The sequence below is a fragment of the Ziziphus jujuba genome, chromosome 7 (genome assembly GCF_031755915.1).
Source record: "Ziziphus jujuba cultivar Dongzao chromosome 7, ASM3175591v1".
NCBI lineage: Eukaryota > Viridiplantae > Streptophyta > Magnoliopsida > Rosales > Rhamnaceae > Ziziphus > Ziziphus jujuba.
In genome coordinates, this window is record NC_083385.1 from 11,073,447 (window position 1) to 11,087,712 (window position 14,266).

A 14,266-nucleotide genomic window follows, 5' to 3' on the forward strand; every position below is an offset into this window, starting at 1 on the left:
CTAGGCCTACCAATTTGTATGACCAATAAATAGTTAAAAGAAAAGAATTAGGTAGCGCTGGTGAAGGTGGTGAGCAATGTGAAACCCAAAAACATAAATAAACAAAAAAGATCAGGTAAATGAGGACAAATAAACCGCCAAGTTGGAGAACAAAAAAGCTGGATTGAAACTAATTTTAGAGTAGAAGCCGGACCTAATACCGCGTTTAATTATAATGATTATTTAAATCGGATGGTGAATAATAATCTGTGATAATCTCCAGACTTTAGAGCGCAGGGATTAGAAGTTTTGAAAAGGCAAAGATAAAAGTGGACCTCTAATCATGGGCATCCACATGACATGTTGGTAATACTGGGGTTCTGTGCTTTTGACCTGTGACCGTGTGATACAATCACTGTATTGGGTATCAATTTCCTTCCAAAGAAGATGAAAATGGGAAAAAGGAAAACCGTGTGGGCACCACACGTATTGCACTTATGTGTGCATGAGGAGGCAACATTGATCGACTACCAAAATGGCCCATAATGAATCTCACAGTAAAAACAAAGTTTCAGCATTTATTTGCATTAATTTAATAGTGAAATTTAAATATATATATATATATATATATTATATGGTGTTCCCGCAACCTGAATTTTTATCCAAACATAGATCCTAGATCATAAGATAAAGAGATAAGGAAACGGAGACACACCACTGAATGTCTTGTTCAGCTCCTTCCCAGTTACCGATCCAGTTTTGTTTGTCAATTGTGATATGTATCTCTGATTTTTCCAACTCTCTTTCCCAGGAAAAATAAATGAAAATATTAAATTGAAAGGGCTAGCAAGTGGTTGAATGGTTGAAGTAATAAGTGCATTGGGGGCCTCATTATGATGTTTGATGATGGTGGTGAATGGTGATGGATTTGTAAAGAGAAGAGTTTGGAGTAAAACAGCATGGAATAAATGTAATGATAGAAAGCTCCATTGATGGCAAAGCTAAAATGTCCTACAAGGCTACAAAATCTTTTGCATATAATCTCTCTCTCTCTCTCTCTCTCTCTCTCTCATAACCTAAATCTTGGCCCTCAAACGGTAGAAACAGCATAATATGTTATATATTTTACCAATGCAGCCATTCTTTTTGATAGGATTTTCTGGGCTTGAGACTTTCTTGGATGATAAGCAATGTAAAGTGTGCAAAATAAGAACCCCTGTTCATATTTCGTCAAATTACCCGAATACATCTTTTGAACATATTACAATTCAGCGAAGATATAGAACTTATTTCAAACCTTGATATTTAAATAAAAAAAATGTCTAGAAAACCTAAAAGTTGAGATATTTTTTCTATTTATATTCTTTACACTTGAAAGTAATTTGCTTCTTTGGAGAGTATTGCACAATTAATCTGAATAATTTTACTTTCCTTTTTGCAATAAATATTTAAATGTAAGGATTCAATGTAGCTCTCTATTCAAGAACATATCTTTGATTCTCATATAACCTTCTAATAAACGAGAGAATAACCAATGTTAAGTCACGGCCTGAGAAAACCCACAAATAAAAAAACATAAAAAAAAAATTTCGTATATGAGAAAAGTTTTCTTGATAGAGGCTTGGGCTACTGATGGTGATAGGTAGAAATTGTTTTCGATTAAGGACTCGTCCTCTATATAGCGGATTCAGGCTTTAAAACCTGCGTGATGCTACGGCCCAAGAACAAGTCCAGCAGTCATGTCCTATTAATCACGTTAACACTGACCAGACCATATAAAGATTACAATTTGCCTTTTGGTGACCAAGTGCTTAAGACATGGACTTCCCAAAATGTCAATCCAATTTAGAAATTGATTCACTGACCTTAACAATTTGCTTTTGGTTATCCTTTTCTTGGATGTTTAGAACTAGTTAAAATGCTGGCCTAAGAGTATCCAAAAAATTCTTCAAAACAAAGAGCATCTTTCATATAATAAAAAATATTTTTAAATATAAAAAATGAAATTTTTAAAATTTTTTCAATAATATTTTTTTATCATATTTTTTATTTTTTATTTTTTCAATAGATATTTATTGTTATGTTTATTTTTTTTTATTTTTTTTGTTATTAATAATAAATATTTTTAAAAATATATTAATACAAATTTGATAAGCATTGAATAATATTAATATAATATTAAAAATTAAAAATATTTTGGACTTTTTAAATTTGAAAAACCAAATCCATTTTATATTTTAAAAAGTTAAAATACAGAATAGATTGGAATTTATTTTTAAAAATTAACTCTTTAAAATAAAAAAATATATAATAGATTAAGAACCTTTTAAAAGTGCCCTAAGGTCTAACAATGTCAAAATTATTCACTCTACCAAAACAAAATGTCAAAATTATTATTCTACGTTCCATGCACAATTAAACTTAAAGCTCCAGCGACTAACAGAATAGGCTTATACTAAGGCCCAACCCATTTGGAATAGACTCAAATTATTAGTGGCCCGAAGCAGGCTGTAAGCATTAACGTTGTCACTGGATACGGTGGAGTGGACAAGTCAACATGGTTCAAGTGCCACGAGGGCTGCATGGTTTCCACGTCTCCCTCTTGAGCAACACGTGGAAGCCTAAAAAGCGCTCTAGACAATACATATCCGAAAACTCACTCGGCACAAAAAAAAAGATTTCAAACTAGCAAAAGAAGAAAAGAGCACACAAAAAAAAAAAAAAAAAGTACCACGTCCAATCTTTATCTTTCCACATCCATTTTCAAGATTCTTCGACAATGTCTACTACTTCTGAATCTTCGGTTCCCACATCAGGCAATCACGCAACAAAAAGAAAAGGAATTTTTGATTAATTACCTGATCTTTTTCTCACTTGGGTCAGTTGTGTTTGGTTGCAGATTTTGTTAGAGACATAACACTATGGAAGAAGAAGAAGCAGAGTCTTCTGGTTCTTTCAGCGGCAACTGCAACTTGGGTGTTACTCGAAATTTACCAATTCAACTCCGTGACTGTTATCTCATGGGCTGCAATATTTATAATTGTTTTGCTCTTCCTCTACGGCAACTTCCTTAGGCTCCTCGGCAAGTGAGACCCCTTTCTCCGTTTTAATTCTTTCTTTTTTTATTTCTTTCCAAGTAAAGAATTTTCCTTTAAATCTTTCCCACTTCATTTCTATTTGGGTTTTTCCAGAGAGCCATCAGCATTACCAGGATTGGAAATTACAGAGGGATCAGCTTTGGTGGCGGCCAATTCGAGTCGGGTAACGGTGGAAGAAATAAGTCGATGGATGTTCAGAGTAGGTGCAGAGGGAGATTTATTCGTCTTTGCCGGAGTTATTGGTGGGTTGTGGATACTCTCTCGTATCGGAAACAACTTCGACCTGCCAACGTTTCTTTATATAGGTAACTATTTATTAATTACAATTAATTGGATTGGACTCTGTTTTTTTATTAATTGAAATTAATTGGATTGGACTCTACTCTTTTTTCTTTTTTTTTAATTAATTATAATTAATTGGATTGGACTCTGTTTTTCTCTGTTGTGCTAATATTGGGTTTTGGAACTCTCAGGGACAGTTTTGGGGATGACAGTGCCAGCAATATATGTAAGATACGAAGACAAGATAAAAAGGTATAGGGAGCGAGTGAAGGAACAAACAAGGGGGTATTATGAGATGATTAACGATAAGGTAGCAAAGATGATGAAGCATAAGGTTCCGGACAAAGAAGAGAAGGAGAAGAAGGTGGAATAGTTGTTTTTTGCTTTGTTTAGGAATTTGGCAATAATATGTTTTTTGAATCTTTGAATGTCTTACAAGTCAGCATCTTATATAAGCTTCATTGACGACCAACTATGTACTAATATATTCCGATTTAGGTGGTATAATAATAAAACTCTAGTCTCTAGACAGTAATCCTGTTTTCCCATCAAGAAAAGTAAAGGTTAGCAAAAAATAGAAATTATATCCATAGATTTTAATATACAAAAGCACATCAAGTGGATCCGTGGCGCAATGGTAGCGCGTCTGACTCCAGATCAGAAGGTTGCGTGTTCGATTCACGTCGGGTTCAATTACCATTATTTTTATTTTTACTCAGAACAATGTATGAGGAAATGAAATCGCCTAATGATTTTGTAAAACGTTACGGGGTACATCACCATTTATGTCCACATGAAAAACTCCCATTGTATCAGATCGATTTATGAATATGAATTATTTTAAAAAGATTTTGCTAACACAGGCAGCAACATATTTATACAATATAGCTAATAAGCACTCCATTGCAGAAAAGTCATACAAACAGCAAATAATTAAATCCTTTTTCTTAAATTGTTCCGGGGGTAAGTGCGGGTTTTCCTTGTTTGCCTGCCATTTTTCCGTTCAATAGGAGGTGACTTGGGTCACAGAGCTTTGAGCTTACATGTTTTATATTTAAAACGTTGGATAGCATTCCAATTGCTATCAAAAATATCAACGACAAGAATACAGTGTTTCGAGCCCACCATAGAAAAGCTCAAAACTACATTAAACTCTTTGAAACCTCTTTTGGAAAGAGAAAGGGAAGGAACTTGTTCGAAACTGCTCCAAAGTTCACGGCTTCAATGTCCATACAAAAGATTCAAAACACCAAAACAACTAGTAGAATTGAATGAGATTCTTAAGAGGTTGTTTCAGATACTACAGATGCAGCAGGTGGCAAGGGATTGAAAGGAGAAACTTAATTAAAAAGTTATGAGAATTGGAGTGATACATACATATATATATATATATATATATATATATGGTAGCGGGACAAAACCATGGGTATTGATTATTGAATTGCTTGCTCTCTAGGTGTTAGTGGCATACTAGAAAACGAGGTACTATAAGATGGTTAACGAGAAGGTAGCAAAGAAAATGAAGCATTATTTCATCAAAAAAATAAAAATAAAAAATAATGAAGCACAAGGTGGCAGGTAAAGAAGAGAGAAGGAGAAGAAGGTGGAATAGTTGTTTTTGCTTTTTTAGGATTTGGGAATTTTGTATGTGTTTCCTATAATATTTTTTTGGATCTTTGAATGTCTTACCAGGCAGCATCTTATATAAGCTATACTCACTAGCAGCAATGCACTAATATAAGCTTTAGATATATTTGTTAGCTTTATAAAGAAGGGCGCGTCTGACTATACTTCAGAAGGCTGCGTGTTCGATCCACGTCGGGTTCGATTCCCCATTGGAAACTCGTAGTCATGAGCAAATCAGTACTACTCTAAAAAGTTTTTCTGGTAAGCCAACTTTGCTTCTGGTTATATTAACTAGCCCTGTCAATGCATTGTTTCGCTTCTTTAAGTTCAAGTCAATGATAGCTCTTTCAGCTTTTAGGCTAAGAGCAACAAGTTCAAGTCAATAGGAGCCAACTCTGGTTAGAAAGCTTTGCTTTTACTCCTGCAATTGCTTAGCAAGTCGTAGGATTATTAATGATCCAAGTGATTATGGTAAAATTATAGGAGTGGATTTTGGAGGGGCTGCTCTTGGGGCAGCATTGGGATTGTTGATCCATGTGGTTAAAAATCAACACAAGAATACAGTGTTCGAACCCACGAAAGGTTCAAAACCACAACACTCTTTGAAACCACTAAAAAGAGATAAACCACTAATAAAGTAACGATGGATTTTGAGTTGGAAATGAAAAGAGGGGAGGTACATGTTCGAAAGTACTCCAAGGCTCACCGCAGTAGCATCCCCAAAAAGATTCAATGCACCAAAAGCTTGCTCAATGGGACGATACTCTTATAGAGATTGTTTCAAATACTACGGATGCAAGCGGGAAGGGATTGCAAGAACTAAAAGTTGGCGAGGGACATGCATGCAAAAATGACGAGAAATGGAGTGGTATATTATCATCGGACAAAACCATGGGAATTGCTTACTGCAGCTATCGTTCCAGGTGTTACAGGAACAGTAATACATACACAGGTCCTTGGCAGGAAAAAACAAAGGAAAAAGAAAATAAATAGTTTATTTACTTTGCCTGGATTGGGAATAGAATAGCCGGGTCCAGATCAGAAGGTTGTATGTGTATGTATATGTGTATCTTTTTTTTATCTTAAAAGCTAATTGAAAAAGGTGAGAGGCATAAAGTAAAACTGTAACGTAGTAGTGTAGTTCCAATAAATGGTTAACTTGATAGAAACTTTTATCAATAAAATGGGTCAAGTCTTGGACTTCAGTCTGCTTCCAAAGTTTCTCATTTAATCTTTATAAGAAACAAAGTGAAAAAGCTTATGCCATAATTCTGCTATTATGATGCTCACTAGTTGAATATCTTACAACAAATGTAAATGTAACAAACAAACGTTCGGGGGGCTTTGAAATCTTACACCTCCTATGGTTCCTTTTAGGAATGTTCTGGCATATTAAACTCAGAAAATTTCAGAGCTCCAACAAATAAATTCAATTCCAATCGATACCCTTCAATCAATTGCAAGATCCAGTAGGTGATAGTCTCTCAAGTCTGAATGGTATTAATTCCTCTCTTCACAAATGGATAGGTCAACAACGGATTAACTCATGTTAATGGTCCTACTATTTTTCCACCAGTCCTCCTTCACTTGCAAGACTCTATGGTGTACAACTTCTCGACTCTAATATTGTTTTTCGTATTCTGGATCTCTCACTCAGAAAAACATTTGGAGAAATGCAGTGATTGTAGAAAATATGTTAAATTTATAAGCCATGCTCAAGTGGTTGACAGAGCTTACGAGTTGTTTGAATCACCAATAATCTCCACATGAACAATTCCCATCCTCAAAACAGTGGAACCGATTTGAATCCCTCACTGTAATTTTTCTCATAGCAATCTTAGATATAAACTTAATGGCAGTATGGCAATCTACACAAGTTCTTAAATTTTTGAAAACTTTGATTGGCGTTCCTGGTGGCGTAGATATAATTCCAAATGCAACTGCAAGTTTCTCGCTATGGTAAGACAGGTTTTGCTCTTTCTGTTCTTCTTCCACATCATGTAATACAAAGTTTGTGTCAGGGACATATCCTTCTTCCTTCATTCTCTTCAAAATATTTCCCAGGTAGTCATGTATATCATCATATTTTGGATGGGACCTATCACCTACTAAGAACACATGTACTTCTCTCTTGATCTCTATCCAACTCAAACCTGGTTTCTTAACCACTCCTCTAACATCCATAATCTTTCTGACCTTTGCTACTTCATCCCACATACCAGCAGTAGCATAAATGTTGGCTAGAGTAATATAAGTAACAGGATTCTCAGGTTCTATTTCAAATAATGCTTGGGCGGCTCGTCTAGCCAGCTCAAGGTTTCCATGAATTCTGCAACCACCAAGAAGGGAAGCCCACAAAAACTTATCAGGCTTTATAGGCATATTATTGATAATATTCTCAGCTTCCACAAATCGGCCAGCTCGAGCCAACAGGTCAACTACGCAAGCATAGTGATCTGCAGTGTATGTTAACCCATGTTTTGCCTTGATTGAGTGGAAATATTCAAGTCCTTTATCAACTAATCCAGCATGAGCACAAGCAGAAAGAACACCTACAAAAATAATGTTATCAGGCTTCGTACCTGATTTGAGTAGCAACTCAAAGAACTGAAGGGCCTCATTGGGTTGACCATGCTGAGAATATCCAGTAATCAGGGAAGTCCATGAAACCAAGTCTGGTTGAGGTATACCTCCAAACACCTTTTTTGCATTCTCAATGTTCCCACATTTTGAATACATATGAACAAGGGCACTCGCTGCAAATGAAGCAGGGTCAAACCCTATCCGTGTCATGTATCCATGAACCTGTTTACCCAAGTCCTCAGCCGCATGATCAGCAGAGGCATTTAGAACGCCAGCAAATGTGAACTCATTAGGCCTAACTCCCGAACTCATAAACTTGGAGAATAGTGTAAATCCTTCTTCTCTCCTTCCATCCTCGAAGTATCTTCCAATCATAGTTGTCCATGAAACAACATCCCGATCCGCCATCTTATCAAAAATGCACCTTGCTTCCTCTATACTCCCACATTTCCCATACATATCCGACAAGGCACTCCAAACCACCTCATCTGAGTCCAATCCTGTTCGCATTATGCAACCATGAATCTCTTTCCCCAAACGCAAACTTGAAATGGCTGCTGAAGCAGCAAGAGCAGTAGACACCGTGAACTTATTTGACTTAGAATTTTCATGTCTCTGCATCATTCTGTACAACTCTAATGCCTCTTTAGGCCGGTCTTGGCGAACATATCCAGATATCATCGCGGTCCAAGAAAAATTATCTCTTTGGGGCATTTCATCGAACAATCTCCTAGCTTTGTCAAGCTGCCCAACATTCGCATACCCAGAAATCATGGTATTCCAAGAACACAAATCTCTCTCGGGCATGCAATCAAACATCTTCTGAGCATCTACAAGACTCCCACATTTAGCGTATAGATTCATAAAACGATTGGAGATTATCAACCCGGGCACGAAACCAGAGGATTTGGTGTGCGCATGGACCAGTTTGCCCTCTTCAAGAGCTCGCTGTTCAAGGCAAAATTGTAAGAGGGTTGAGTACACTAAAGCTGAGGGTCGGTCAATGTGATTGAGCAATTGAACAGCCTCTCTCAAACGCTTTTGCTCGCAAAGAACGTCAATGGCTTCTTTGTATTTCTTGTCCCTGCATAAGCGGCTTACGAGGCCGTCTTTGGGATTGGATTTGAAGAAAGTCTTCTCGTTCAGAGGTTTAATACGCTGACTCTTCGATGAAAAAGAGAAGTTCCTTAGAAATTTCATGGCGGAGAATGGTGGCGGCATTGAGCGCGGGAATGTAGAAGCTGGCACTGAACCCCTCTTTTGATTTTCATTTTTATTTTGAAGACGATCGAAAATGAGAAATTTCGAGCCAGAAAACGTTATGGGCCCAAAATAAATTGGGCTTTAAATGTGGGCTACTTGGCCATAGGTTCATGTATAACATGCGTTTTTGTTTTTTTACTTCTTTAAACAATATTTTGTTATTTTGGGAACTTCTTTTTATAAGGGCTAAGGCTGCTTATCATTATTTATTTATATTTTTGGTAACTTTCTTTTGTTTTAGATGAACATATTGATTGGTATCTTGGTATCTGATGTCTCATGGTTTGAAATTAAAAAGGCAAAAGAAAAGTGCATGCCGTGTAAATGGTTGGAAATTAAACAGGTAAAAAGTTCATGTTAAAGCACTTTCATATCTTTTTCCACGATAATTCCTCTGAAATAACCTTCTGATTGTGAATGACAGGGCCCGCAAGTGATTGATTGCAAAGTAATATATAGTTGAATTACCCCAAAAAAAAAAAAAAAAAAGAAAAAGATTATTTGGGATTTTTTTTTTTTTAATGTGTATAGAATAATAATAATAATACTAGAATCTTTGTTAGCAAAATTTGCATTTCCTGGTTGCTTAAACTGTAAGAAATAATATTTAGTCAATATCAGGACAGATAGAACCGTCCTTAATGGGTGTTGCATTGAAATGTAGTCAATTGGTTTTTTTTTTTTTTTGGTGAATACAGTCAATGTTGCGTTCATAGAATCTTCCCTTAGTCATTCTATACTACATGTGAAGCGCATGATTGGAGTTTCCACACCGAGAACTTCAATTTTAGCTTTCCTTCATCATCAACAAAAAGAAACAATTCATATATATATAAGCAAGTTCGGCCTTGGTTGGGTTATGGGTTTCAATTTCTTTCCTGGTTGCTTTTTTATTTTATTTTATTTATTATATCTATCAAAATACCGATATACAAATCTACCTAATCGCTTACCCCCATATTTATTTCGAACCCATGTGCACTAGGCATAGGTACAGTTGTTTATTGGTTTCTGAGTTTTGACGAACCGGACAGTGAAACTGTAAGAATTAATAAAATTCAGTTAATATTAGCATAGATAGAAATTAGAACCTGCCCTAATGTGGGTGTTGAATTGGCATGAAGTCAATGGGGAGTGTTGCATAGAATCTTCTTGTAAAAAACCCGGAAGGGAGGCTTTCCTTCGTCAACAAGAAAAAGAAAACAAAAACTGCAAGGTTGACCTTGGTTTACTTATGGGTTTCAGTTTCTTTCTAGGGTTACAAATGAAGAAGAAGATACAGGATTAGAAATTAAAAAAAGAAAAAAGAAAAAAAAAAGAAGCTATGGCAGTGGCTTTCGTTGGAGGGGCTGCTCTTGGGGCAGCATTTGGGTTGCTGTTTGATGCGGTGAAAAAAAATAAAGACAAAGCGGTGTCGTTCGAATTCTACCTCGAAAGCATCGCATCCACTCTAAAGTCACTGGAACCTCTGATCGAAGAGATAGAAAAGGGTAACAGGATTCTGGATCTGCCACATGGGAAAACAACAGCTTTTGATAAAGAAATGGAAGAGGGTAAGAAGCTAGTTCAAAAGTGCTCCGAGATTGGTAAGTGTAATTTTGTCAAAAAGATTCGTTACACCTATAAGCTGCAGAAATTGGATCGGACTCTTAGCAGGTTGTTTCAGTTGCTACAAGCTAAGTCAGCAAGGGATGTGAAGGCCATGAGAATAAAGGTAGAGGAAATGCACGCCGCAATCATGGTCAATGGAGGCTACAACTCTGTGGGAGATAATAATCAGATTATATCAGCGATTTCTTGTGATGTACCTCCACTCCCGCCCGTCATTGTCGGATTGAATGAGCCATTGAAGTATTTAAAGACCAAGCTTCTTGTCAATGGTGAATCCTCGCTTGTAGTGAGTGCTCCTGGAGGATGTGGGAAAACCGTCTTGGCAAAAATGTTCTGTCATGATGATGATGTCAAAGGTATATCATTTTTGTTTTTTTTTTTTTTTTCTTTTTTCAATTACGAACCATCTGTTGCGAATATTTTTCCTAAATAAACTATTGTTTGATACAACTTCATGGTTTAAATTGGGGCTTTTTTTTTTTGTTTTTTTGGTTTTTTTCACTGACAAGTTCCTTTTATTTTTTTGATGGATAGAGAAATTCGAAAACAACATCTTCTTTTTTTCTGTTTCAAAAACACCACCTAGCCTGTGTTATATAGTACGACAACTATATGAACATAAGAAAATTGAGGTGCCTGTCATTGCAAACGAAACAGCTGCAATCAACTTGTTGGAAGAATTCATGAATCAAATAGGACCAAGTCCTATATTGTTGGTATTGGATGATGTTTGGCCTGAAACAGGGTCCCATATTGAGAAGCTTATTTTGAAAATACCAGGGTATAAGATTTTGGTGACATCAAGAGAAAAATTACCAAAATTTGGCCCCCAATACCCTCTAAGACCATTGGATGATGAAGATGCGATGGCTCTTTTCAGACATCACTGTCCGTCCTTGGAAGACGGAAGCTCTGACATTCCAGATCATATTGTGAAAGAGGTATGTTGCTCAGTCTGCGGCACCTATATATATATTGCGTTGCACATTCCCATAATCTATATCTGTTTATATTGCATTGCATATTTCTATAATTCAAGGTCGACACAATCAATTACATGATTGTCATTAATTAAGCTCCATGAACTTATGCTTTGTTATTCATTATGCGTTAGATAGCATCTAGATAAGCATACAATATGAACCCGGAAAACCTTGTTCCAGTGCTTTTCTTTGAGTAGTATAACTAAAACAAGAATTAAGACATTAGTCTAGGAACCTTCTTTTATTTTTCTGAAACCATTAAGATGATTTAGATAAGCCTAGTTATTGGACATTGTAATTAAATCGCCATTTATTAGTTGAGCCTTGGATTGCAGATGGTGGATTACTATAAGGCATTCCCCCTTGCACTTGAAATCGCAGGTGGATCATTAAGTGGGAAACCTGCAGAGTTTTGGCAGATAAGACTGAAAGAATGTTCTAGTGTTTCCTCCAGAATCAGTTCTGACAGTAATAAGCTGCTTTCCTTCCTGCAAAGCATCTTAAATGATTTAAAGTATATTTCCAGGGAGTGTTTCATGGACCTTGGTTCATTTCCTGAAGACCGAAGGATCCCTGCTGCTGCCCTTATTGACATGTGGACAGAACTGTATGACCTAGAAGAAGATGTTATGGCCATTACGAACCTTTTTGACCTGACCATCCGGAATCTTGCAAATCTTGTAGTCACAAGGTATTCTGATTCTTATTTTCTTGGTGTGATTAACTTTCCATGCAAGTCTTGAAAGTCAAAAATATTTTTTCTATGACTTCGTGTTATTGTGGCTCTATTATCTCGAAATGCAGAAACACTACATAATTTGAATGGCCAAAAATAGTTGTTTCATAAGGATCTTTGTATAGATATTAAGTTATTGCCAAAAAAAAAAAAAATATAGCAGAAAGCAAAGTCTTCTTAAAACCACAATTTTTAGAGAATTCCTAAAAATTTTAACTTTATGCTTTACCAAATGTATGTTTGAATTCCATAAGCATAGGTCAAAGACATAATTTGGAAATGCTATTATTAGTCTTCATCCAGTTGCATAGGGATGAAAATTCGTTCTAAGCAATGACTTTCATATCATGATCAGAAAGGATGCAAAGGAGTTGGATGGCTACTATTGTGAACACTTTGTTACTCAGCATGATCTGCTTAGAGATCTAGCTATTGATCAGGGCAACCAGGAGCAAATAAGACGGAGGAGAAGACTGATTATGAACTTAAATGGAGATGAGCTTCCAAACTGGTTCAGAGAACATTGTTTCAAGGGAAAAGAATATATAAAGGAACCATTTAGCGCTCACTTATTGTCTATTTCAACAGGTTGTCTCTTTCTCTATCTCTCTGCATAGTTTTTAAAATTTAACATTTTGGCCCCACAATATGACACAATAAATGATATCCTTTACAGATGAAAATTTCTCATCAAATTGGTTCGACATGCAACTACCTGAAGCCAAGGTTCTAATTCTGAATTTCCGGACAAAAGACTATACCTTACCCAAGTTTGTGAAGAACATGAATAAACTAAAGGTTCTGGTTGTTACAAATTATAGTTACTTCCCTGCTGGATTAAGTAATTTTCAGTTGCTTGGTGCTTTGAAAAATTTGAAGAGAATAAGATTGGAGCGCATCTTAATTACTTCCATAATCAAGACTCCTGTACGGTTGAAGAATCTGCAGAAGATATCTTTGTTTATGTGCAATATTGGTGAGGCATTTAGCAATTGTCCCATCAAGATTTCAGAATTATTGCCAAAATTAAAGGAAATGAATGTGGACTTTTGTAATGATCTGGTGGAGCTTCCTGTTGAGCTTTGTGATATCATTCACCTGAAGAGGCTAAGCATCACGCACTGTCCTAAGCTGTCTGCACTGCCAAAAGAAATCGGGAAGCTGGAAAATCTAGAAGTGCTAAGGATAAGGTCCTGTATCGATTTGCTTGAATTGCCGGAATCTATCAGGAATCTCTCAAAGTTAACCTTCATTGATATATCTGATTGCAGCAGCATTCAGAACTTGCCTGAACATATAGGCGAATTACGCAATTTAAAGAAGCTCAACATGACAAACTGTTCAAGATTGCAGGATTTGCCACAATCGGTTATGGAGCTTCAGCAGTTGGAAGTTCTGATATGTGACGAAGAGAGAAAACAACTATGGGAACCATTTCTGCATTGCCTCAACAACATAGAGATAAGGGTGACCAAAGAAGATATCAACCTAAACTGGCTTCCAAAATTCAAAAGTTAAAGAAGGCTCAACAACATCAAACACTGCCCTACATTGCTTGCAGAAGCTGCCGTTATCAATCTAAGAAACTTGAGCACTTGAAAGTTCCATTTTTTGATGAAGAGAAAAGAGAGAGGTGAGGTCGATCGAACAAGGAACATATATCAACTTCAGTGATTGTGTCATATTTTGTCGTTTGCTTCGTATGCCTAATTTGTATTTAGACTTTAAAGATTGATTTTATTTATTTTGGTTCCCATGTATTGTTTTGTTACTATTTTATAATGTTATGAAATCGAATAGAATGTGCTTGAAGTTCCAACAGTGGGCTTGGTTAAGTTTGCGAATGATTATATGCGACATTGAATTCCTTATTTATTTTTATGTAAATGTGAATTATCACATAAACAAATAACTATGGTCCATTGACATCCTTGACGAGGAACTCCAAACCACCTCATCTGAGTCCAATCCTGCTCGCATTATATAACAATGAATCTCTTTTCCCATATGCAAACTTGAAATGGCTGCTGAAGTAGCAAGAGCACTAGACCCCGTGAACTCGTTAGATTTTGAAATTTCATTTCTTTGAAATATTACGGCCCACG

At 36.2% G+C, this 14,266-nt stretch overlaps 3 protein-coding genes and 1 non-coding gene across 4 annotated transcripts; 3 read left to right on the plus strand and 1 right to left on the minus strand.

Moving 5' to 3' along the window:
* Positions 1-2,640: 2,640 nt before the first annotated feature.
* LOC107404242 (reticulon-like protein B13) lies at positions 2,641-3,894 on the plus strand. The gene is made up of 4 exons (XM_016011196.4): positions 2,641-2,795; positions 2,879-3,065; positions 3,171-3,382; positions 3,551-3,894. The coding sequence occupies exons 1-4, from the start codon at positions 2,759-2,761 to the stop codon at positions 3,730-3,732; spliced, it is 618 nt and encodes a 205-aa protein (XP_015866682.3). The 5' UTR covers positions 2,641-2,758; the 3' UTR covers positions 3,733-3,894.
* Positions 3,895-3,979: 85 nt separating this feature from the next.
* On the plus strand, positions 3,980-4,051 carry TRNAW-CCA (transfer RNA tryptophan (anticodon CCA)). Its single transcript has one exon. It is a non-coding gene; the product is annotated as a tRNA-Trp (tRNA).
* Positions 4,052-6,134: 2,083 nt separating this feature from the next.
* Positions 6,135-8,845, minus strand: LOC107424708 (pentatricopeptide repeat-containing protein At4g37170). Its single transcript, XM_016011190.4, has one exon. It carries the CDS (start codon positions 8,787-8,789, stop codon positions 6,735-6,737), a length of 2,055 nt encoding a protein of 684 aa, XP_015866676.3. The 5' UTR covers positions 8,790-8,845; the 3' UTR covers positions 6,135-6,734.
* An 816-nt stretch (positions 8,846-9,661) lies between these two features.
* LOC107404239 (probable disease resistance protein At5g66900) lies at positions 9,662-13,996 on the plus strand. Its single transcript, XM_016011192.4, has 5 exons — positions 9,662-10,798; positions 10,977-11,383; positions 11,761-12,116; positions 12,517-12,749; positions 12,838-13,996. The coding sequence occupies exons 1-5, from the start codon at positions 10,156-10,158 to the stop codon at positions 13,677-13,679; spliced, it is 2,481 nt and encodes an 826-aa protein (XP_015866678.3). The 5' UTR covers positions 9,662-10,155; the 3' UTR covers positions 13,680-13,996.
* Positions 13,997-14,266: the final 270 nt, after the last annotated feature.

What these genes read in the sequence shown, in the direction of transcription:
- LOC107424708 (XM_016011190.4), bottom strand. Translation starts at nt 8,789, where the DNA reads ATGCCGCCACCATTCTCCGCCATGAAATTTCTAAGGAACTTCTCTTTT.
- LOC107404242 (XM_016011196.4), top strand. Translation starts at nt 2,759, where the DNA reads ATGTCTACTACTTCTGAATCTTCGGTTCCCACATCAG. An exon ending in ATCTTCGGTTCCCACATCAG is followed by an intron (nt 2,796 to 2,878) that starts GCAATCACGCAA and finishes GTTTGGTTGCAG; the next exon opens with ATTTTGTTAGAGACATAACA. An exon ending in TTCCTTAGGCTCCTCGGCAA is followed by an intron (nt 3,066 to 3,170) that starts GTGAGACCCCTT and finishes GGGTTTTTCCAG; the next exon opens with AGAGCCATCAGCATTACCAG.
- LOC107404239 (XM_016011192.4), top strand. Translation starts at nt 10,156, where the DNA reads ATGGCAGTGGCTTTCGTTGGAGGGGCTGCTCTTGGGGCAGCATTTGGG. An exon ending in GCAAATCTTGTAGTCACAAG is followed by an intron (nt 12,117 to 12,516) that starts GTATTCTGATTC and finishes TATCATGATCAG; the next exon opens with AAAGGATGCAAAGGAGTTGG. An exon ending in CTTATTGTCTATTTCAACAG is followed by an intron (nt 12,750 to 12,837) that starts GTTGTCTCTTTC and finishes TATCCTTTACAG; the next exon opens with ATGAAAATTTCTCATCAAAT.